Below are 23,596 nucleotides of genomic sequence, written 5' to 3'. Positions count from 1 at the left end.
TTAATATTTGCCTGTTGTATATTTTTCATATTTTTATTTGCATGCTTCTCATTTTGTTTTATTAATATCCATTATAATTAACACATTACTGGAAATGCATGTTATACATCCTGATACATTCTGTCTTTTTTTAGGGTACTTGCCATTATATTTCATATGATAAAACTGACTTAATCTTATTTGACTTCTGCTTTCATATGTTTTCTCTCTTATTCTTTCCTGTTCTTCCAATTTTCATCAAAATCTTATAGGTGGGGACTTAGCTCAGTGGTTCTACCACCTGGCTAGCAACAGCAAGGTCCCAAGTTTAATCCCCGGTACCAAAAAACAAATTAAATTAAATTAGCACACCAAAAAAAGAGAAAAATCTTATAGGTTATCTAACCTGACAGAAATGAAAAAGATTTATTTTCAAAAATGAATTTTTCACTGACTTATTGCTTTGGCTCACATTTCATCAAGAATCATTCTGGCATTTTTGGAGACTTTCCCTAGCAACAGTGACAACAGAGGTAGAAAGATATGGCTGCTACATTTCAATTGAATACACATGGCAATACTATAGCTGCTACAAATAACTGTACTGAGTAAACACTATAATACTCTAAATGATACTTCCACTCTGTATGACTGATTTCCATTCAACTATGAAAATAGAATAGAAAATTATTTTCTTGTATATGGTTAAATTTTCATAAACTATAAAAAGAGCTGATTTAGATATCTTGCAAACTCCAGGGTATATTCAAACTATGGAAATAATCTCTTCAGGGCTAGAAATGGAAGGCACTCCTTTTCCTCTTCTACAGAATTAATCCTGGGTTTCACGACAACTGAATCTTTAACCCATAAACAAATGATTTAGAAATCAGAAATACTAGAAACTGAATTAGAAATAGGAATGCAGTCTAGACCTAATAGCTTAATTAGTACCACTACTCCAAAGACCTTAAAAGTCTTCATATATATTTCCTTATTTAACCTTACAAAACATGTAGTACCTAACAGTAGTGATGGAACTCAAGACCACCAAATATGACTACTACATATTTTAATCTAATAAAATTCACTTTAATATTTCTTGAATTCCAATTTTCAGTTATAATATATTCATGAGTATATACGAAGAGTATATAGAATATATATAAAAAGCAAGTATATAATAAGAGAGAGAGAATATATAGTTACATGGGTATGAGTATGCCTAAATAAATCAGACTATGTACACTAATATTATATGTAGGCCCTTCTATTTTTAAATTAGCTTCTCAGTAATTTTGTGCTGCCACTAAAAGAAGGCTGTCTCCATTTTATACACAATACAAACAAGAAAAGTAAGGCAATATTTATTATATATTAGGATACATGTTTAGGATATCTTAGCCTTCACAGCAAATCTGTATTTTTTGCTAATAGCAATATTCACAATAGTACATTTTGAACCCCACTATGTTGCTAAGTATTGCAAGGTATGGAAAAAACATCAGTGAACACATCATGAGAACATTGAAATATATCAGACTATGTAGAATAAAACTATGTATAAGTTCTTTTTATTTTTAGATGATGATGATGATGATGATGATTTTTTGAGATAGGATCTCACTATGTATTCCAGGTTGGCCTTCAACTCACTACATAGCTCAAGCTGGCCTAAAACTTGGGGCAATCCTTTTGCCTCAGCCGCCTAAGTACTGGGATTACAGGCATGCACCATCACATCTGGCCAGGTACTTCATAATATCTAAAAAACTTAATAATGATTTTCCAGAATATATCTGAAATAAGTATATGTTCCCATTTGATCCATGACAAAAATAGTATCTTGGCCACTGCTAGTGTCTAAAATATTCAGGCTTAACAAAACCAGTTCAGTTACTGCAACTTATTTACCATTCAAATTGGACTGCCATATGGTCATTTCAATTAGCAGCAAATACTCTTAGCATCAGTTGTCCAAATATTTTTCCCAAGAGACTAGATAATAATCTATCTGATGTTAGCATTTGAAGATTACTCCTCAGTAAAGAGATGTATTTACTGTATTTATTTGAAGGCCACCTTCAAAAAGTTCAGAACACATACAGTGTGACACAGCTGATAGAAATTCAATAACCTATTCTCTTTAGAAATTATAATAATGGTAGCTAACATTTTTACTACCTACTCTATGTCAGACACTATCTTATGAGCTTTACATGTACTCATTCATATAATTCTCTTATTAGTTATATGAAGTAGATATTATTGTCCTTATTTTGGAAACAAGAGAACTGAAGTACAGAGTAGGTAAATTTGAGCAAGATTACATGGAAAATTTGTTTTCATGTCAGGAAGTTTTGGATTTTGTTAATGGTAAAAAATCATAAACATTAAAAAAGAGTATACAGAGACTTATATAGGTCCCTCTTCTGCTCCCCTTCCATATCCCCCCCAATTCACAGCAATACCCAACTAAACCAAATGAGTCTTGAAGTCTACTCAATCTCTAGTTTAGATCTTCAAGCCTTCTTTTATTGTTTAAACTGTGTGATTGCATCTTTTGTTACTTGCAATAAAAATAATAACATACCAGCTGTGGGGATTGGGTATTACCTTTTGTAAACCTCAAATTTTCTTGGTGGTAAAATGAAACTTCCTTTAAGCACATTTTCCTTTTAGCAAGAAATTTATCTCCCTATGACTTAGTTTATTCATCTCTCAAAGGAAGATACATGTGAAGAATTTATGTGCTAATAAGTATATGCCACATAATGTGCACTGGAATGAAAACTACTGTCATTTTTGCAATACTCATTAAAAGTATTATTCTAAAAATATGTCAAATTTTGAAGTTCCAATTGACATCTAATATTAAAAATAATTTTCTAAAAACCTGTCACCAAACTTAAATTTTAACAATGATAGCTTAAAACTTCCTAAGTCCTTAATATTTACCAAAGACAGTTTTATGCAAGTACTGTATTAAACAATGTGAACATGGTAAGAATGATATGATCTACCTTTGGTCACGTTATTGTTATCCTCATTTTATAGCTGAAGGAGAAGTACCCAGTGACGAAGTGACAAACTCAAGAGCTAGGACATAAAGTCAAGCTGTCTGACCACAGTTCCTGTGTCTCTCAGCACTTTTACTATATTAACTTGTTTTTATACTTAATAGCTTAAGACAGTTATATATTTAAAAATTAGTTTTTATGGGCTGGGAATTTAGCTGTCATTCTGCCACCTGCCTTGAAAGCACAAGGTCCCGAGTTCGATCCCCAGTACCACAAAAAAAAAAATTAGTTTTCAAGCAAAAAATTATGTGTCTATTCTTCAGCAGGCTTTTTGCCTCTTCTCTCTCTCTCTGCTAAGTGAAAGGATTTAAAAATGTACTTATTTCTGCAAATCGGTCTTTATATACCCCTGTGTTGAAAGATGAAGATAAATATGATCAATATGCTAAGAGTACAAAGGTTATGCAAGAACAATGATAGGAAAAGGTTTCACCCTTATAATACCTGTTAAGATGAAAATGTAAGTATGATACATACCTGGGTGGAAATGGAGACAATGACTACAGATCACGAAAATATACACAAGGTTAACAAACATGATATTCTGGTCTTTCATACTGCATTCTTAACATACTTGCCAACAAGATCCAATTTAAAGGTAAATCAGTCATATTATTTCCCATTCCTCCTCTGCTTAAAATCTTATGTAGGCTCCTCACCATGACCCTAAAATCTCTGGATTTTGCCAGTTTCTTCAATCCATTTTCAACTATCTTCCATTGATTATTCTGTGTAAGCCACACTTGCTCTCTTTCCCTTGCAGACTCATTTCTGCCTTAAGTCTTTTGTCTGGACATTCCCTCTACCTAGACGGTTTACATACCAGATCTTCTCAAGGCTCTCTCCTTAACTTTATTCAGACATCATCCTCTTCTGATGCTCCATGATCATGCCATAAAAAGAAACCATACTTCTACCCTAGTCTCTTAATCACAGTCCCCGTTTTATACCCTCATAGCACTTGTTACTATCTTAAAAAAAAAAGGTTTTTTTTGGTGGGGGGGGACTGGGGATTGAACTCAGGACCTTGCACTTGTGAAGCAGGTGGTGGCACCACTGAGCTAAATCTACGGCCCCTAAAATTTAAATAATCATCTCTTTCACTACTTTCTTGTATCTAGTACCTGGTATACAGTGGGCTCTAATTAAATATTCACTGAATGATTAAGTAAAAAGCACTGAAGAATAATGATTAAACTAATTTACATGCACTAAAGACCAAATGTAAAGAAGCCATAAATAGGGCTGGGGATTTAGCTCAGTGGTTTCACAGCCTGCCTTGCAAATGCAAGGTCCTGAGTTCAATCCCCAGTACAAAAAACAAAACAAAACAAAAAACAAACAATAAGAAGCCATAAATAGGGCTGGGGATTTAGCTCAGTGGTTTCACAGCCTGCCTTGCAAATGCAAGGTCCCGAGTTCAATCCCCAGTACAAAAAACAAAACAAAACAAAAAACAAACAATAAGAAGCCATAAATAGGGCTGGGGATTTAGCTCAGTGGTTTCACAGCCTGCCTTGCAAATGCAAGGTCCTGAGTTCAATCCCCAGTACAAAAAACAAAACAAAACAAAAAAAAAAACAATAAGAAGCCATAAATAAAGCAAGCAGCCTATTCTGACTCTACTTATTCAGTTTGAATGGTAATATGAATACAAAGAATATAAGGCAGTTAAAGTTTAAATGCACAGAAATGAAAAAATTAGTTAAGTATAGTGTATTTTGATGAGTGTATTTTGGTAACTAATGGCAAATAAGTACCACACTCCAGAGAATATTTCTTTTCTGTCAGCAAATTTTTCACCGTCCAACTTTCCATTTACTTATTTATAACAAAACACAATTTGGAAAGGATGAATAACTAATGAGTAATCTGACGATGGGTTTTATTTAAATTTCAGTATATTTTCATAATCCTTATCCTGTGTACCATTTGAAAGAAGAGCAGCTACAGAAACGTCTTTGCGGCACTTTCTTCCAAGAAAGAAATTTCTTTCACTTAGAAATTTTTTAATTTTTAGGGGCTGGACAGTCCTCAGTAAGTCAAATTATTTACAAGGTCCCATATACTTCAAACACTGTAAAATTAAAACTGAAGAGTTCATACATGCTACTAGTTGATTATACTCATTCTTACTATTTAACACAACATCTCTGTGATATTAGGGATATTACTGACTTTATTATTACATTAATTTATCACTTAGTAAAGACTGCCTATTTAAGCTGAAGTTCAAATTGGGATAGGCAAGCAGAATAGGAAAGTAGTACCTCCAAAACCTCAGGCAATCCCTCTCATTATACATGGAAACTTAACTTTTCTTGCTATTTCTTCTAACGTGTGTCATAAAATAAAGTGTAATACATCACAGCTGTCAGATTTGGATGTTTTGTATTTTTAGTAATCAAAACTCTTCACTGTAAAAACAGGGAGGATATCTAAGCAACAAAATTTTATTCATGCCAATCCTATAAGATTTATCATATTTTTGGACTTTAAAAGAGAACCAGGACTTTAAAGTATTACATGATTAGGTGGCTGGGGGGTAAACCCATGGCCTCACACATGCTAGGCAAGAACTCCATACTGAGCTACATCTCTAGTCTTATTATACTATCTTATAAATTTTTGTCTAAGGACTCAATTACTCACTTGAAAATTCCTAAAATACAATAAGCAATGTAAAGAGGCAAAACTTGTACTTCCAGGAATTATAGAATAACAAAATATCATTCTTTTAATGAATATTATAGATGGGGAAAGTTTAATTCTACTTTGATACTCTAAAAATTCCACTTTCCTATTTTCTTTTAAATTGTCATAATGATAAACAAATCTCCTTACTGTCTAGCTCAGGCACACAGGAAACAATCAGCATATCCTCAATTTCATACTTTTACAAAATACAAATACCAGCCAACTGACAGCCATCAAGAAAGTAGTGATAATGTTAGAGAGATCTAACAAAGTGATCTACGCTTAAATATTTTCATACATAACTATTCTTCAATACATCTTAAAATTTTTTCTATGACAAACAAGAGGACAAAAAAAGATCATTTAATATTCAGTTTTCACATCTACTAAATCTGAGTATGAAGTAAACACTGTGACATTATATTAAATTTAGTGCAATTCACAACTTATGAATTATAGTAAATATCAAAAGAGGTTGTAGTCATGTCCTATGGAGAAGAAAATATTTAAATCAGCTTTTGAAAACAGAGATGAAATATACAACTCATTATTCCAAACAAAAATATGACTGATGTACCTTTGCTGAACTATCAAGCTCTTATTATCCTAAAAGTACAATGTCTCCATCTGTTAATCTGACAAGAACAAGCTGATAAATGAAATTAGAACAACAGTGTATTCTGGCAAAACTAGAGACTTCCTGAAAAACCTAGAAAAATATGTCCACAACAGATGGGTCACTGAGAAAATGAATACATCAATCTGTCAGAGCAATGTTCTAATTTTCTACATTAAAATCAGTAGGAGCTCCACTTTCCAAAAGTCTGTAATATTAGGAAGGCCAAAGAAGAAAAATCTAAAGATGCACATAAGCCTCAACTGCCATACTGTTAGGTTTCCTGTTAAACATACTGAATTCAGGTAAAGTCCTTACCAGTTAACTTCTTCACAGGCTGGAGCCGAACACTGATAGACTGATGTGTGAGTAAGGGGGAGGATGGAAGAGAGCGAGACATGCCCTCCATAATCCGAATGTGCTGCATACCTTCACTCATTGGAAGTGGTGGAACAGCATAGTCTGGCTCAAAAGCACAATCGCTTTCTGTGGAGATGCCACCTGTTAATGAAAGAGGAAGTCATAAAAGAGCTGCTATGAAAAGATTATTCCTATTCCTTCCTTGTTAAACCATATATTTTAGAATGATTCAGAACAGTATATAGTGACATTGATTTTCACTGTGAGAAACCAAATAAAGTGTTTTCAACACATACATTTATTTATACATTATTGCACATTCAAATCCCAGTCTAATACTAGGAAATGGAAGGTGAATAAAAGGTTCCTCTTCAAAGGGCTCAGTTTCTTATGAGAAATACAGTTATGTAGTTATAGTACAACACTATTACAGTTTAGACATATAATGTCTACCCAAAAGTCTCATGTATTCAGGATTGGGGGATTTTGAAAAGTGATTTGATCATTGTGGTTAATCCACTGATGAGTTCATAGCTGAATGTGCTGGTAGGAAGTAGGACCTAGTTGGAAGAAGTAGGTCACCTGGAAGAGTATATTTTTGCACCACACACACCCCGCCTCAGCTTCTTCCAATTTTTCTCTGCATCCTGACTGTCATAAGATGAGCAACTTTTCTCTGCCACACCCTTCCACCGTGTTTCTATCATGGATCCAACTCACTATGGACTGAAATCTCAAAAATTGTGAGCCAAAATAAATCTTTCCTTTTTAAAATTGCATTTCTTGTGTTTGACTGAAAGCTGACTTACACAAACAGTGTTAAAATTAGACCTATGATCTTGTCTTTCCTGATAGAAAATGAAAGAAAACATTTACCCACTTAATTGATCAATTTGCAATTGCTAAAAAGATCATTGTAACTGATCTATTTCTTTGTACCCTCCCTCATGAAGACACATTAAAATAGAAGTGGGTAGACTGACATTATTACATGGTGAATCTGCTCATTTAAAAAGTAATTATAAGGTGCTGATGTCCACTGCTGGTAATGGCAGATTATGTACTTCAGCCCAACATTGTCCTAAGAAAAATTAGAACTATTATATGTATATTTTAAACATCTTCCTGATGAACAGCATAATGAAGAATTCTAAGAAAAAAGACTAAAGTCTGGCACTTTGGGCTACTATTTACTTAGTAGCATTGGAGAAGCCAAGAAGCTATTAAGATTTTCAGAGCTGGCAACAAAGTATGAGAATCTAAGACTCATCTAAATATGAAGGGGGAACTGGTAAAACTACAACACTTTCATTGAAAGTACAAAGGAATAAATACAAAGTAAACCTAAACTGGCTCTCACAGGGAGTAAAGTTTATTAGTAAGTATCATCCACAAAATTAAATGAAGGCAATCCTGAATTGTTGGAGCTCACCAAAGCAAGCATAAGTCTTCCTGGAGGACAATAGCATCATTAAATAATTTATAAAATTTGTTATATATAATATCTGGCCTTAAGTGACAAAAAATATGATAACATGAACAAAGTAAATAAAAATCATTTAAATCAGAAATACAGTTTATGAGACAAAAAGAACTTAAAGTAGTATATTTAACATGCTTAGAAAATGTTTCAAAATTTTTAAATAAAAATTATGAAATTAAAAAAAATTTTTTTGGTACCAGGGATTGAATTCAGTACCTTGAACTTGCAAGGGAAGGCAGTGGAACCACTGAGCTAAATCCCTGGTCCCACAAAATTAAAATTTTAATACATGAATTTAAAGGCAGGTTAGACACAGAAAAGAGAATCAGTAAACTTAAAAGATATATCAGAAGAAAGCATTACAATGATGTTTAGAACACCAAAAGAACAGAAATGGATTCTTAGATGAAACCAGAAGAATGAGCGATAAAACAAAAGATAAGTTAAATTTCATTGAAATTAAAAACTTTTTGCACTGAAAGATATTATGAAGAGAATATCTAAGAATGGGAAAATACATGCAGATCACATTTCTGATAAAGGTATATTATCTAGAATATATGAACTCATAATCTCAACAACAAAAAGAAAAACAATTTAAAAATGGGCAAAGGATATGAACAGATATTTCTCCAAAAGAGACATACAGTAGTATCTTGGTTCACAAAATCAACTCCACAATGCTGGTCACAAACCGAGTTGGATGAGAACCAAATTAAATTCAATAGTTAGGTTCAATATTGACCTTATGAGGAAATTTGATTTGGTTCTTATACAGTTTGGTTGTAATCAGAATCATGCAGAGAACTGAGTTCATGAACTGAAGTGCCACTGTACAAATGGCCCATAAGCACATGAAAAGATGCTCAACCACTGCCCCCACTCCCACATACACTGGGAATCAAACTCAGGACCTTGCACTTGCCAGGGAGGCATGGTGCCACTGAGCTAAATCCCTGGGCCCTCAACCATTCTTATATAAAGAAAACCAAGACAAAATGGGCAATCACTTTATGCTCATTAACATGTGTCTAATTTTACAAAAGACAAGCATGCTGTCAGGGATTTAGCTCAGTGGCACCATGCCTGCCTGGCAAGCGTAAGGCCCTGAGTTTGATTCCCAGTACTGAAAAAAAGACAAATATACTGATGAGACTATAAAGAAAATATAACTCTCATGCATTGATGGTAGAAATGTAAGAAGGTGCCAGTTCTGTGTAAAACAGATTAAGGGTTCCTCAAAAAGTTAAACAGAGAATTATCATGTGATTCAACCCTTCTTTCTTCTCCTGGGTATGTATATATTCAAAGAAAAGAAAATAGGTTTTCAAGCAAAAAGTTGAATAAGAATGTTCATAGTAGCATTATTTATAATAATCAAAAAATAAAAACCCAATAACTGATAATGAACAAAATGTAACATATCTATACAATGGAATATTATTTAGTCATGAAAATAATGAAAACTTGATTCACACTATTTAAATGTCTTGTAAACATAATGAATGCTAAGTAAAAGAAGATAGTCACAAAAAGGCCCCATGTTGCATGATCCTATTTATATAAAATTTCAGAACAGGCAGAACCAGGAAGACAGAAAGTAGACTAGAAGTTTGCAGGGATTAGGAGGAAGAGGGACGGGGTATAGCTGCTGAACAGCTACAGGGTTTCCTCTGAGATGATGTACTACAAAACAGTGGCACAACATTAAAATGCACTAAGAGTTACTGAATTATACACTTGGGGGAAGACGGTCAGTACTGAGGATGGACCCCAGAACCTCACTCTATCACCAAGTTACACATAGCCCCAAACCTGTAGGGTTTAAAATGGTGAGCTTTATGGTATGTAAATTTTACCTCAATAAAAAAATTACAAAAATATTTACAACCTACCACATATTTATTCAATCCAGAGTCCTGGAAATTACTTTTAATTTCTTTACTTCTCAACCTTTGCATTATTAGTTCTTCAAAATATCAAAATATATATCAAAATATATTTCAAAATACCATGAACTCCATTTCTTTGTTCTGAATTTCAGATGTTTTAACCAGGATATGCCTTAACTTTTTCCTTTTCTTTAGTCTCTGGGACCTTTAGTTTACTATGTTGACTAAATCTTCGCTTCTCTTCCAATTGTCCTTTCCCCTTTCTCTGGTGTCTGACCAGACCTATTTTTCAAATGTTTCTCTCATAATAGATTTCTTATCTTTGGGCTTTCATGAACAAACCTGAGATCAAGTTATACAGAATTACAGTATTTTATAGGTTTATAAGCAAAGAAGCGTATCATTAGAGGAATTTACTGAGGAGTTCTTTTAAGAAGAATCAGCGTTAGATTTAAAAAATCTAATATACGTAGACAGGTGCATTTGATTTAGTGAGGTAGCATTTTTTACTTGAAATGTTCCACCATTAAAAATTAGTTGGTAATTTTAGAATCTAGTAATACTCCTTAAGGAATCATACTGCAATTAGTCTAGTTTGGCTGTCCTAGTTTACTTTTATGTTAGAATCATTTTCTTCCATCTTCTCTGCCCTATAAATTGTGCTTCAACTCATTGTTGCTGCAAAAGAAAAAAACTAAAAATGCATTTTCAAGTAAAGAAAAGTACTGGTCTGCATTCAAAGAATTTAACTATATTTTACTTTCTCCTAGATAACTAACAATTTTAATAACAAATTTATGTTATGCTCATGAATCTGAAGATTGACTGTGGATCAGCCTATTTAGGGTGAGACAGAGACATTAGTCTACTTATCAGATTTATGGTGATATTCTGAACCACATCAATGTATTTTAATACTGGCCTCAGCTACTGAAAGAGCCAGTGAATACTCAGACATGCTCCTCTCATGGTAGGTCAGAGGTGATGAGGAGGTCAAGTCAAATCAGAAGAGCATATGTAAGACTTCTGCTCACCACATTTCACTGGCCCAAGTAAATCAGAGAGCCAAGAATGGCACCAATAGTGAGGGAAAATAATACCTGGTCCTCAACTATGGAAACTACTATGAAGCTGCATAGCCAACAGAATGTATATATAATTTTATGACATAAAAGAAGTGAAAACTTGGAAATACAATTGACCAAACACATAAGATAACATTTACTGGTATTTGGCAGGTAGTTGATGGGAATTGCACCTGGACCTCAGAACCGTTAAGGAAGGGCTTTAAAACTGAGCAATTTGCCTAGCCCTCAATCTTCATTTTCCACTGTTCTTTTTATTAATACTTTTTTCTTCTTTAATTAACCAAATTAAAAGTTACTGAAATGATATGATGGCGATATGGCAGAATAAAATAAACTGCTAATTTTCCAGAAAAAAAATACAGTTGTACTGGTCACCTGGTGATCAAATGTTCAAAAGACGAGTTTAAAAGTTCAACAAGTATTTGGACTTTTTAAAAATGTAAGAATAATTATAATTCAATTAAAATTTTAGCATTACTAAAACTTCCTGTAGCAAGTTCAAGACCAGCGTAATGTACTCTAAATACTCTTAATTCAAGGCTTACATCAGCCTGTGACTCTCATTCTCATGAGTCCATAAATCAGACAATAAATATACTGAGAGAAGATTAACAACTAGTAGGGAATCATATAGTCACTGTGTGCGATGGCACATGCCTGTAATCTCAGCATTCTGGTAGGCTAAAAAAAGAGGACCTCAAGTTCAAGCCAGTTGGGCAACTTAGCAAATCCCTGTCTCAAAGTGAAATAATAAAAATAAACAACCATTAAATAGGGCTAGGGATGTAGCTCAGGGTGAAGGGTCTGGGTTCAATCTTCAGTACAGGGGAGTTGGGGGATCAAAGGTCAAACAATATATTTGCCCATGTTGAATATTACAAGGTATCTGCAAAAAACCTATTAGAAAAAAATAAGTGAGTCAGTCAAATTCACAAGTTACAAAGTTAATGTGCAAGTATCAAGGGTCTTACTATAAACTAGCAATCCACACTTTGAAAAAGAAAAAAAGTTAAAACCAGCATAATTAAAATCATACCACTGAAAATATGAAATACTTAGGAACAAGTCAGACAAAAAATATATAACGTATGTTGAAAATTACAAAATACTGACAAGAGAAAGCAAAGACTTATTTGGAGAGACAAACCATGTTCATGTATCCAAACTACCCATATCATTATGATGTTAATTCTTCTCAAAGTGAACTACTGGCATAAAGCAACTTCAATGACAATCTAGCAGGAGCTTTTTATGTTTTGGTAGAAATCAACACATAATTTTAAAATTTATATAGAAAAACAAAAGAAATAACATTAAGCAAAACAATTTTTATGAAAACAAAATGAAGGTCTTTATTGTATCTAATTTCAAGACTTACAAAGTTATAGTAATCCAGATGGTTTATGGTACTAAAAAAAAAAAAAAGAACAGACGCAAAATCAATGAAAAAGACTAGGGAGCTCAGAAAAACTCATACTACAATGGTTTGGATATGTTTTTTTCGAAAGGTTCATGTACTAGAAGCTTGGTTCCCCAATACAGCAGAATTAAAAGGTGATAGGACCTGTAAGAGATGGGGCCTGATAGGAGGTGACTGCGTTATGACAACTCCTGTTAAGGTATTAATGCTGAGCTTGAAGAAATCGACTAATTCCTGTGAGAGTAGATGGTTATAAAAAGCAAGGCTAGTCTCTCTTCACTCTCGTTTCCTCAGTCTCTGTACCCCCTCTAGCAAACATGCTTGCACTATCACCATATGATGTTACCACAGTATTATGATAAAGCCAGGGGAGCCCTCGACAGATTTTGTGCTATTCAGATTTTTTAGCCATCAGAAAAAAATCAATGACTCTCAGATTTGTCAGAAAAGTAAAATCACAATGTAAACTACTAACCTAAAAGTTGAAGAGACAGGTGCACACAGAGAATCACTAGTTACCAAAACAGAAACCCATAAGCAGAAATCTCAGCAAGAAGCAGTACAATTCATGAGAACCTGAACTGTAATTGATGGATTGGAGGCTCAGAAAGCCTGAGATAAAATGTCAAGGGGATTCAATTTTGGAGGTTCCCCACCATGTCTGTGAGTTTGACCTATAAAAGAGCTTTATGAGGTTCTCACAGTAAATACTGAAAAAAATTCGTGCTTCCAGCACGGGGAAGGGAAAAAGTAATCATTTTGAAGATAAAAAAGTTGTTTTTCTCCTGTTCTCAGGAGAAATTTTACCAGAGCCTAACCAGTATGATGGAAGGGATAAATTCAACTCCAGCCTGCACCAGCTGCACACATGAGTAAAGGAAAATACTCATCTCTGGCCCCCTTTGGAATTCTAAGGAGGGAAAAATGAAGGAGGCAAGGGGAAAGGGGGATGAGGGGAAGGTGAAGGAGGAAGAGAGAAGGGGAGAAAGAGGAAGAGGAAAAAGAAGAGGAGGAGCAAAAGGAGAAGGGGGAGGAAGAGAAGGAGGAATAAGAGGAGGAGAAGGAGATAAGAAGAAATGGAAGAGGAGGAAGAGAAGAAAGAAAAGGAACAGAACAAGGAGGAGGAGGAGGAGCGAGGAGAAGAGAGAGCGGGAAAAGTAGGAAGAAAAGAATGAGAAAGAGGAGGGGAAGAAGGACAAGGGAGAAAAAAGAAGAGCAGAAGGAGGAGAGAGGAAAGGGAGAAGGAGGAGGAATGAGAAGCAAGAGGGAGGAGAATAAAGTGAAGGATGAGGCAGAGGAGACAAAAAAGGAAGAGGAGGAGAAAGGATCTGAGAAGTATTGGTGCAGTTCACAGTGAAGGCCACAGGTTCACCAAAAGACTGAAAATTAATCAGAGAACAAAATAATGCTACCTTTTCCCCACACCTTAACACTACATTATGAAAGGCCTATTTATCATGGTTCCTTTCACCCAATACATCATGTTTACCACTCAGGAAAAAAAAAAACTGTAAGGCACAACAAGACATAAAATATAGACAGAGCAGGCATTAAAAACATACCTAGTTATAACAGGGATGTTGAAACTATCAGACCATGAACATAAAACTAAGACTAATATGGTAGGGGCTTTAATAGAAGGAAGTATGCAACATACAAGAAGAGATAAGTAATGTGAACAATGAAAAATCTAAGAAGATTCTTAAAATGTAGAGATCAAGAACACTATAGAAATTAAAATTGCTTTTGGTAGCCTGATTAGTAGACTGAACATTATGAGTAAAAAATCTACAAGTTTGAGGATATCTCAGTAAAACATCCAAAACTGAACAAAAAAGAAACAGAAAAAGAACAAAATATCTAAGAAATGTCAGACAATTACAGGAGACATAAAAATGAACAATGCACATAACAAAAGAAGGAACAGAAGAAATGTTTGAAGCAATAATGATAAAGAATTTTCCCAAATTAATGTCAGGATAAATGTCAAAACAAACAACAACAAAATCCCTATGCCTTAGTGTATCACATCCAACCTATAGAAAATAAAAGATTAAAAAAAATCTTCAGGAAGCCAGAAGAAGCACCTACTTGTTATGGCTTGTGCCTGGATGTCTCCCCAAAGACTCATGCATTCATAGGTGGGGCTTTTCAAAGGCAGCCAGATCTCGAGTGTATGAATATGAATTAAGGGGGTGTAATAACTGAATTAGTCCACAGGTGCTGTGTGTGGATAACAGGAAGAGCCAACCTGGATGTGGGTGGTACCAAATAGGCTTATAGCTTGAATGATGGCTCCACACTGCAGCTTCACTGCTTCCTGCCTATCCTCTGCACTGACACAGACCATCTCCCCCGTGGCATGCCCCTCTGCTATGCCACCCTGCCTTGAAGTCCAATGACAATGGACTGAATCCTCTACAAACTGTAAGCTAAAATATACCTTTCTTCCTTTAATTTGTGGGTGTTGGGTATTTTCTCCCAGAAACGAGAAAGTAGCTAAGATAATATCTGAGAAGCAAAGATAAAAATTATACCTGGCCTGTCCTCAGAAACAATATCGGAGAAGAGAATAGAATGAAATGTTTAAAACGTGGAAAGAGAAAAAAAAGAAAGCCCTCAACCAAGAATTCTGTCCTATGTAATTATCCTTCAAAAGTGAAAGAGAAGACTTTCTTAGACAAAAGAGAAAAAATAAATAAAACAGGAAATTATTTATCAGTAAGTCAACTTGACAAGAAATGTTTAAAGCTCTTCAAAGAAGAAAAAAATGATATAGGTCAGAAAGTCTGATAAAGAAAGGCAGCACTGTGGAGAATAAATGTGAATGTAAATTGAAGATCTCAAACACTTTTTCAAAATAACAGCAACTATATATTTGACTATGCTTGTGTGTATTTATGTATGTGTATGTGTATACACATACATATATACATGTATATATTCTTGTGTATGCTTCTGTGTAAGCCCACTCAGAAAGAATTAGGCAAGGTTTTGTTATTATAAAATACTTATTTGCACTACTTATGAAGTGATAGTAGTCTCTACTTATCCATGGGGGAATATGTTATAAGACTCTCAATAGATACTTAAAACACAGGTAGCACCAAACCCAATTTGTGCTGTTTTTTCCTAATACATATAGTGTTACCTTGGTTCATGAACTTAATTTGTTCTACGATTTTGAAAAAGATGGTCATGTTTCTGTATGTGCAGAAAATATGGGCCATGGTCATGTCCAAACACTTGTTTGCAAACCAAATTTTTTGCAAACAAAAGCATTCATGAACTACATATCTATAATAAAGTTTAAATTATAAATTAAGCATGGTAAGATGTTAATTATAAAATTATTATTAATCATGTCTTGTACTATGGGCACAATCTCTGCTATTACCTGAGAAATTATTTCTGATTTCATTTTTTCCAGGTCTTCTTTTGTTGCCAGTTCAGGGAGTCCAGGTGGTTGAGTCTCAGATTGTTCCATCTCATTGCCCTTTGGGGGTTGCCTTAGGTGATCTGGAAGTCTGGTTTTGAGACATTTCTATGTCTTCTCATTTCAACAGATGCAGCCTGCTATGCTTTCATTGAGGCAACTTTTTGCTTGCCCAGTGGTCTTTAATTCTCAGCAAGCCTGTGGGCAGCATTTACTCTGTTGCTGACCAGTATACCAAATCCTGGGTTTAGAAATGGTAGCCTTATGGATCCCTGAACTGACCTGTTGTCTGGGCAGGCTTCTGGCTGCAGCCTGTGCACACTTGGGATGGTATCTAGGTGTGTCTCTCACTGGGGACCCTAGGTAGCTGTTGTTTGGGAGGGCTGCTGTCTGGTAGGGCCTTTGGCTGTGGGCTGTGTCCCCCAGTTCCTTTTGTCTGAGTAGACTTCTGGCTGGGGTCTCCATGCACTTATCAATGGTATCAGGACGAGCCTCTGGCTATTGCTTGTGCATCTGTGTGGTTCTTTTCCAGGTGGGCCCTTGGCTATGGCTGATGGTATAGTAGGTCTCTGGCTTAAGCCTATGTGCCTGTGCAGCTCTTTTCTAGGTGGGCCAGTGGCTTGGGCAGGTGTGTCTGCGCCTCTGTGGTTGGGGTGTGGCCCTGGCTGGGATCTGCCTTTAGCCACACCACTATGGTCCACACAGCTGCTCCTCAATCTGTGCACACTTACCGATGATATGATGGGCCTCTGGATCTGGTATAAACTCTGCTTGCAGATCCTTAGTTTCTCTGTGAGCAAAATGTACACCCTAACTGTACATGTTACACAGTACTATTACAAGGATGAAAATGTGCTTAATGTATTCATAAAATGCCTGAAGATGGCCATGTTCCCCTGCCTCAAGGTGGTGATGTCTATGCCTCAGTTAAAATCCACGCTGCAAACAGGCAGTCCTGATCTCTCTGTGGCTCCCCACAGCTCACCAGCACCGGAGCTGGGCACCTTCTCCTGGTAACCTGCTCTCCAAGATGGGAGGGAGCCAGCCTGAGTCTGCCAGTGAGTATAAAGAAACAGCCACACAGGAGCCCCAGATACAGCCCTGAGTCTCTCCCCCACCTCCCTTTCCACTATTATTAATAAATGGTTATGAATAAATGGTTGTGATTTCTGTCAAACATTGTATTGTAGATCTTGGCAATCTCAGTATACAAATATTTTCTTTCCTTAAATTGAGAACTTTCACCTTTTCACTTAAAGTACTTTATAGCTTCTTACTGGCATATCTGAACTGCCAACAAAAATACTCTTGTGCTTTGGGGACCATTACTAATAAAAGCAGGGTACCTAAACACAAGCACTGCAATACAGCAAGTCATCTGAGTGACTAATGGATGGGTGACATATACAGCACAGATACTGGAAAAGGAGATGAGTCACGTCCTGGGCAGGATGGGTAGAATGGTGTGACATTTCATTGTGGTTCTCAGAACAGTGTACAATTTAAAACTTATAAGTTATTTATTTCTGAAAGTTTTAATCTAACATTTTTAAGCATGGCTGATTGTGGGAACTAAAACCATGAAAAGCAAAACCATGGATTGCATGCTACTGTAGTATTACTCAAAAATGGACTTGTGACTAGTTGTCAGTGCATACTGCAAACTCTAGACAACCACTAAAAATATGACAAAAGAAGTATTTGGTACGTAAAGAGGAGAGAAAAGAGAATTAAACAAAATGCTCAATTAAAAACACAAAAGGCAGGGCTAGGGATTTAGCCCAGTGGTGCCACTGCTGGCCTTGCAAGTGCAAGGTACCGAGTTCGATCTCCAGTCCAAAAAAATCAACAACAAAAAAATCCAAAAAGACAAAAATAGGAATAATGAAGAAAGGCAACAAACAAAAGATATTAATGAATATGGCAGATATTAATCCATACATCAATAATCTAAACACATGAATTAAAAGACAGAGTCTAGCTGGTTGAAGTGATGTGTACCTGTAGTCCCAGCAACTTGGGAGGCTGAGGTGGGAGGAGAACTTCAGCCTGAGAGTTCAAGACTAGCCTGGGCAACAAAGCAAGATTTCATCTCAAGAAAAAAAAAAACCGCCACCTGGGCCAACCAAAAAACCCCAACTATGTGTTGTTTATAGGAAAATCACATTAAATTTAAAAACATATATAAAGTTAAAAAAAAGAAACAGAGCTAGATATGCTACAGTAACACATTAATGAAAGGAAAGTAGGAGTAGCTATACTACTTTGAAACACAAAAGACTGAAAAGCAAGGAAAATATCGGGGCATTACATAAATATAAAGGAATCAATTATCCAAGAAGATATAAAAGGCTTTGTTGTATAAGTACCTAACAATAGAGCATCCAACTACTGTACAAGGCAAAAACTCACAGAATTTCATGGAGAAAAATAGATGAATTCACTATTATACTTGGAGCTTTCAACATCTCACTATCAAAAATAGACAGATACAAGGGCCAGGGATTTAGCCAGTGCTGCTGCCACCGCCTGCCTCACAAGGGCAGTTTGATCCCCAGTACCAAAGGAAAAAAAATGACTGATATAACCAGTAAGCATATAGCTGAATTCAACTGTACCAACAATCAACAGGATATAATTGACACCTATAACCTACTTCACATAACAACAAAGTATACATTCTTTTCAAGCTCACATAAACTATTTACAGCAATAGACCCCAATAGAGCCACAAAGTATACCTTTGTAACTTTTTGGTTTATTAAGTTTATTATTCTTTTAGGAATAGCAATCATATAGGGTATGATCTCAGACCACAACAGAACTAAAATAAAAATCAGTTAACAGAAAGATAGCTGAGAAAACCTCAAAATAGTTAAAAGAATAAATACCACATATTATGGTTTGTTTTGTTTTCTCTCCTCCCAATACCTCAACAGAACTAAAATAAAAATCAGTTAACAGAAAGATAGCTGAGAAAACCTCAAAATAGTTAAAGAATAAATACCACATATTATGGTTTGTTTTGTTTTCTCTCCTCCCAATACTAGGAATCGAACTCAGGACTTTGTGCTTGCCAGGCAGGTGTAGTGCCACTGAGGTAAATCCTCAGCCCAATACCACATATTTAAATAATACAGAGGTCAGAGATATCGCTGAAAAACTTTTAAGATAGTTGGAAGTAAAATGAAACCCAAGTTTTCAAAATTTATGAAATGAAGCAAAAGCAGTGTTAAGATGGAAATATTTTGCCTTGAATACAATACTATTAAAAAAGAAAGCTCTAAAGTCAATAAATTTAAGTATCCACAGCAGAAAATTAGGGGGGGAAAAGCAAATTAAATCCAAAGAAAGCAGGGAAAAAATCTAAATAGAAATTAGAGCAGAAACCAATGAAATTGAAACCAGAAAACTAACAAAAACAAAGCCTGGTTCTGTGAAAAGGAAAAAAAAAAAAAAAAGGTTAAAAAGATCAATAAAACTGATAAGCCTCTAGTTAGGCTAAGAGAGAAAACCTAATTACTAAATCAGAAATAAGAAGGGAGTGTTACACATCTCATGGAAATTATAGGGATAATAAAAGAATATTATGAATAATTCTCAGATCATATACTTGATAAACTACATAAAATGAACCGATTTCTTTCTTGAAAGATATAATCTGTCAAACCTCCCAAAAAAGGAATAGACAATCTAATTAAAGTCTATAAATATTAACAAAATTTAATAAATAATAACCTTCTAAAACCAAAAATCCCAAGCCCAGATCAGTTTATTAGTGAATTCTACTAAAAACTTATGGAGGAAATTATACTAATTCTCTACAATCTTTTCAGAAGGTAGGAGGACTACTTCCTAACCTACTCTATGAAAATAGCTTATCCAAATACAAAAACCAGGTAGATGCTACAAGAGAACCATAGTGATATTTTTCATGAACATGCATACATAAATACTCAAAAAATATTAGTAAATCATACAAGACATGGTGGTTCACACCTATATTCCCAGCACCCTGGGAGGGAAAGGTAGAAAGAAGTATGCCAAGTTTGAGCCCAGACTGGATGATTTAGCAACTTCGTGATCTCTGTCTCAAAACATGTAAACAATAAAGGGCTGGTGCTAGGGCTCAGTGTTAGAACACTTGCCTAGCATGTACAAGTACAAGGCCCTGGGTTCAAACCCCTGAATGCATAGACAGACAGACAGACAGACAGACAAAGGCATGGAGATGTAGCTCACTGCAAAGGCCCTGAGTACAATCCCTTGAACTACAAAAATAAAAATAAAAAGTACAGTATTAGTAAAATCAAATACATCAATGTATAAAAGTAATTATACACATGAGCAAATGGAATTTATCCCAGGTATGCCATGCTGGTTCAACATTTTAGGTTTTATTATTGCTTTTTTTTTTTTTTAAGACAGGGCCTTGGTATATTGTTCAAACTGGCATGAACTATGTGGCCGCAGGTGGCCTTGAACTCAGGATGATCCTCCTGCCTCAGCCTCCCAAGTACTGGGATTACAGGTATGCAACACAATACCTGGCTCCTCAATATCTTAAATTATAATGTCACATTAGCAGGCAAAAGAAGAAAAATCACATCATATCTATATGATTAGATGCAGAAAAAGCGTATGTCAAAATCCAAAGTCATTTAAGGACTTAGTAACATGAGCAAGCAGATGGGAAAGGAGCACAGAACTTGAAGTTCCACTGAAGTGATAATAAAGTTACCATTTTGTCCAGTAGGTATAGACTCTCAGACAGTCAAAAATTCAGAATTATCCAAGTAAAGTGAGAAAAATTGCCAAGAGAATCCCTCCCTTTTTGGTGTGAGGAACAAGGTGTAGTTGTCTACTATGACAAAATATCTGAGACAATCAATGTAATAATAGAAAAGGTTTGTTCTGGCCCACAGTTTCAGAGGTTTTAGTCCATGGTAACATGGCCCTGTTGTCTTGGGCCTATGGTGGCACAGTATGTCATGGCAGGAATGCATAGTTGAAAAAAAATCTATTTGCTTCATGGAAGGCAGGAAGCAGTGAGAGAGAGGAAGAGGTCAGGGTCCCAATATCCCCTTCAATGGCATGCCTCCAGCGACTTAACTTTCTTCCGCTGGGCTCCAAATTCTAAAGGTTCCAACTTACAACAGCATCACAGGTGGGGGACCAAGCCTTCAATGCATGGGCCTCTTGGGAATGTCTGTGATCAAACTTTAGTGAAGGCCTTTGTCAGTCTGAGAGACTGAAGATAATCTCCTTTTCCTCTCACCCTAATCTTCTACTTTTCTTCTGTCCCAGTCTCCAAGCAATTCCATGGTAGTAGCAGCACACATATAGTAGTGGCCCTAAGCAAGCACCTAAAGCTTCAAGAGAAGGGAACCTCTTTCTCTGACTACAGGAGATGTAGCCTTCAAAATGAATACATCCTCCTCCTTCTTGTTGCTCTTTTTTCCCCTTGGTCTGTCTTCTCATCACTTAGACAAAATGAAGGCACAGTTGCAGAAAATGAATAGCAGAATAGAAAACTAAAGCCCCTGTTTTCTGGCCAGATAACTGAAAGAGAAGTTAGTCTTAGAGACTTGGAAAGTGTTGGTGAGATTCTAGTGAAGAGAGAGAGACCAAGAAACTAATCTTGTAGTACTGAGTACGAACTACTGGGCTCCCCTCTGGGCTATGAATGCCCAGATCTGACCCTAAACAACAGACCATTGACTTTAACAACAAAGCTACTAGGTATGCCACCACTCTGGTCCCACATGGGTCACACTTGTGGGATTTAGCCTAAATAGTGCTACTAATGTTTAGAAAACAACTGATATTTGACCAGAGACCCGACAATGGAAGGAAAGAATCTGCATTCTGAACATAATCTGGTTAGTTAGCCACATAATCTGGTTAGTCACTAACACACAAAACTCAACATTCTCCTCAGAATTTAAATAAAACAAGATTTTATAATTAAAATGTTATTAAAAGGTGTAGGATTCTAAAATTACTTGGCATATGAAAAAAACAAGAAAACCTAAAGGGAAAATTCAATAAATGCTGAAATGACACATATGCTAGGATTAAAAAACAAACACCTTAAGACAACTATTATAATAATGTTTCAACAAGTAAAGGCAAATATTCTTTTTTTTCTTTTTATTGACTTTATTGATACAGTCTAGGTATACAATAGTTACATTCATCATTGGGATCCTGTACCTTTACATGATTAGTCTTCTCATTTTTCCCCCTTGTCCCTGCCCTCCCTTCACCCCCTCCTCCCCTCCCCATTTACAAACACTTTATTTCCATTTTTTTAATTTCTCATATTTTTTTCCTCTCCCTTATTACCTTTCCCCCACCCTTCCTACTTTCCCTACACCTTTAGCCCTTTACTTCCTATTTCACATTATTAATTATCTCATTAGGATCCTGTGAACTATTACAGAGTTTCACACCAGAGAAACTATTAGGTATTTCAGTTAAAGAAATCTCTGTATGAACATTAAAAATAGGGAATCCTAGAATAAAACTACAAAGGAAAGTAAAAGAGAACAGGCAATGATGTAAGATTAAAATACTCCTTAATTCTGAAGATGAAAATGGTCCCTGAACATATTTAAATTGCTTCTTGCTCTTGTAGTCTTATCCATAAAGGCAAATATTCTTGAAATGAGTGGAAAGATAGAAATTCTCAAAATCTTGTGTATATTTTACACTTGAAGTACATCATTCTTACTACTAGGCATACTTGAAATGATATATATGGCCAATGACCACATATTGCACCATGGAAATTCTAGACCTGTATCTTGAATCAAATCTAACCAGTCTCCAGAGGGTAAAATTAAAAATATAATCCAATAAAGAAATTAGAACAAAAGAAAAGTGCAATCCAACCAAAAACTAAAAATAGCCAAAGGTGTTAATTCCTACTAAATCATCATTCAACTCACCTATGACACCTGTGTAAAAGACAAATCTTAGTGAATGACAGTATTTATAACTTATTCAGATAGCTATGCCCACTGTTGCTACTGTTTTTAAGATGTGCTTTTGTTGCTGAAGCAAAGCAACACATCTTTGGTACCTAGTCTGCGGCTCTTGACTTGGGAGTGAAACGCTAAGAAGTGAGTATTCAGCTGTGAGGGCTAGCTATACATTTTCACTGTTCTACTTCCTATCAATTATCTGGCTCTAGGTCATAATCTAATCCCAGGGATTTTCTGTATCAGAGCATTATGTTGACCTACTACACTGTATCATGCTGATGAGACTTAGTGAAGAGGAAGCAGCAACTCATTTAGATACCTCATTAAGGTGCTTATTGTACAACTAGATGAATCTCTGGGTAGATCTTTAGTGGGGGTGACATGCCAATCTCTGCAAATAACTATTTTCCTGTTTTGAAAAACGGCTTTTGGCTTATCCACAGGATCTTAAAACGAAAAGTCTAACCATTTGGCAACACGTTATAATGTGAACTGGGCAGCTCACCATGAACTAAGTACTGTTAGACCAACAAAGCAATACAACTGGATGGACAAT

At 35.5% G+C, this 23,596-nt stretch overlaps 1 protein-coding gene across 6 annotated transcripts in view; it reads right to left on the bottom strand.

The window, feature by feature from the left end:
* Tanc2 (tetratricopeptide repeat, ankyrin repeat and coiled-coil containing 2) overlaps window positions 1–23,596 on the bottom strand; it is a 341,666-nt gene that overhangs the window by 240,302 nt on the left and 77,768 nt on the right. For 3 of the 6 annotated variants that reach the window (XM_010637504.1, XM_010637505.1, XM_010637506.1), the window contains exon 3: window positions 6,691–6,873. In XM_010637504.1, the coding sequence (XP_010635806.1) occupies window positions 6,691–6,873 (183 nt within the window). The remainder of the gene's footprint in view (window positions 1–6,690; window positions 6,874–23,596) is intronic. The other 3 variants (XM_010637507.1, XM_010637508.1, XM_010637509.1) reach the window with 1 other exon arrangement.

Source organism: Fukomys damarensis, unplaced genomic scaffold (genome assembly GCF_012274545.1).
Source record: "Fukomys damarensis isolate Sample0158 unplaced genomic scaffold, DMR_v1.0_HiC HiC_scaffold_23, whole genome shotgun sequence".
Taxonomy (NCBI): Eukaryota; Metazoa; Chordata; class Mammalia; order Rodentia; family Bathyergidae; genus Fukomys; species Fukomys damarensis.
Note: the sequence above shows the minus strand (reverse complement) of the source record. Positions and strands in the feature narration are given on the sequence as shown.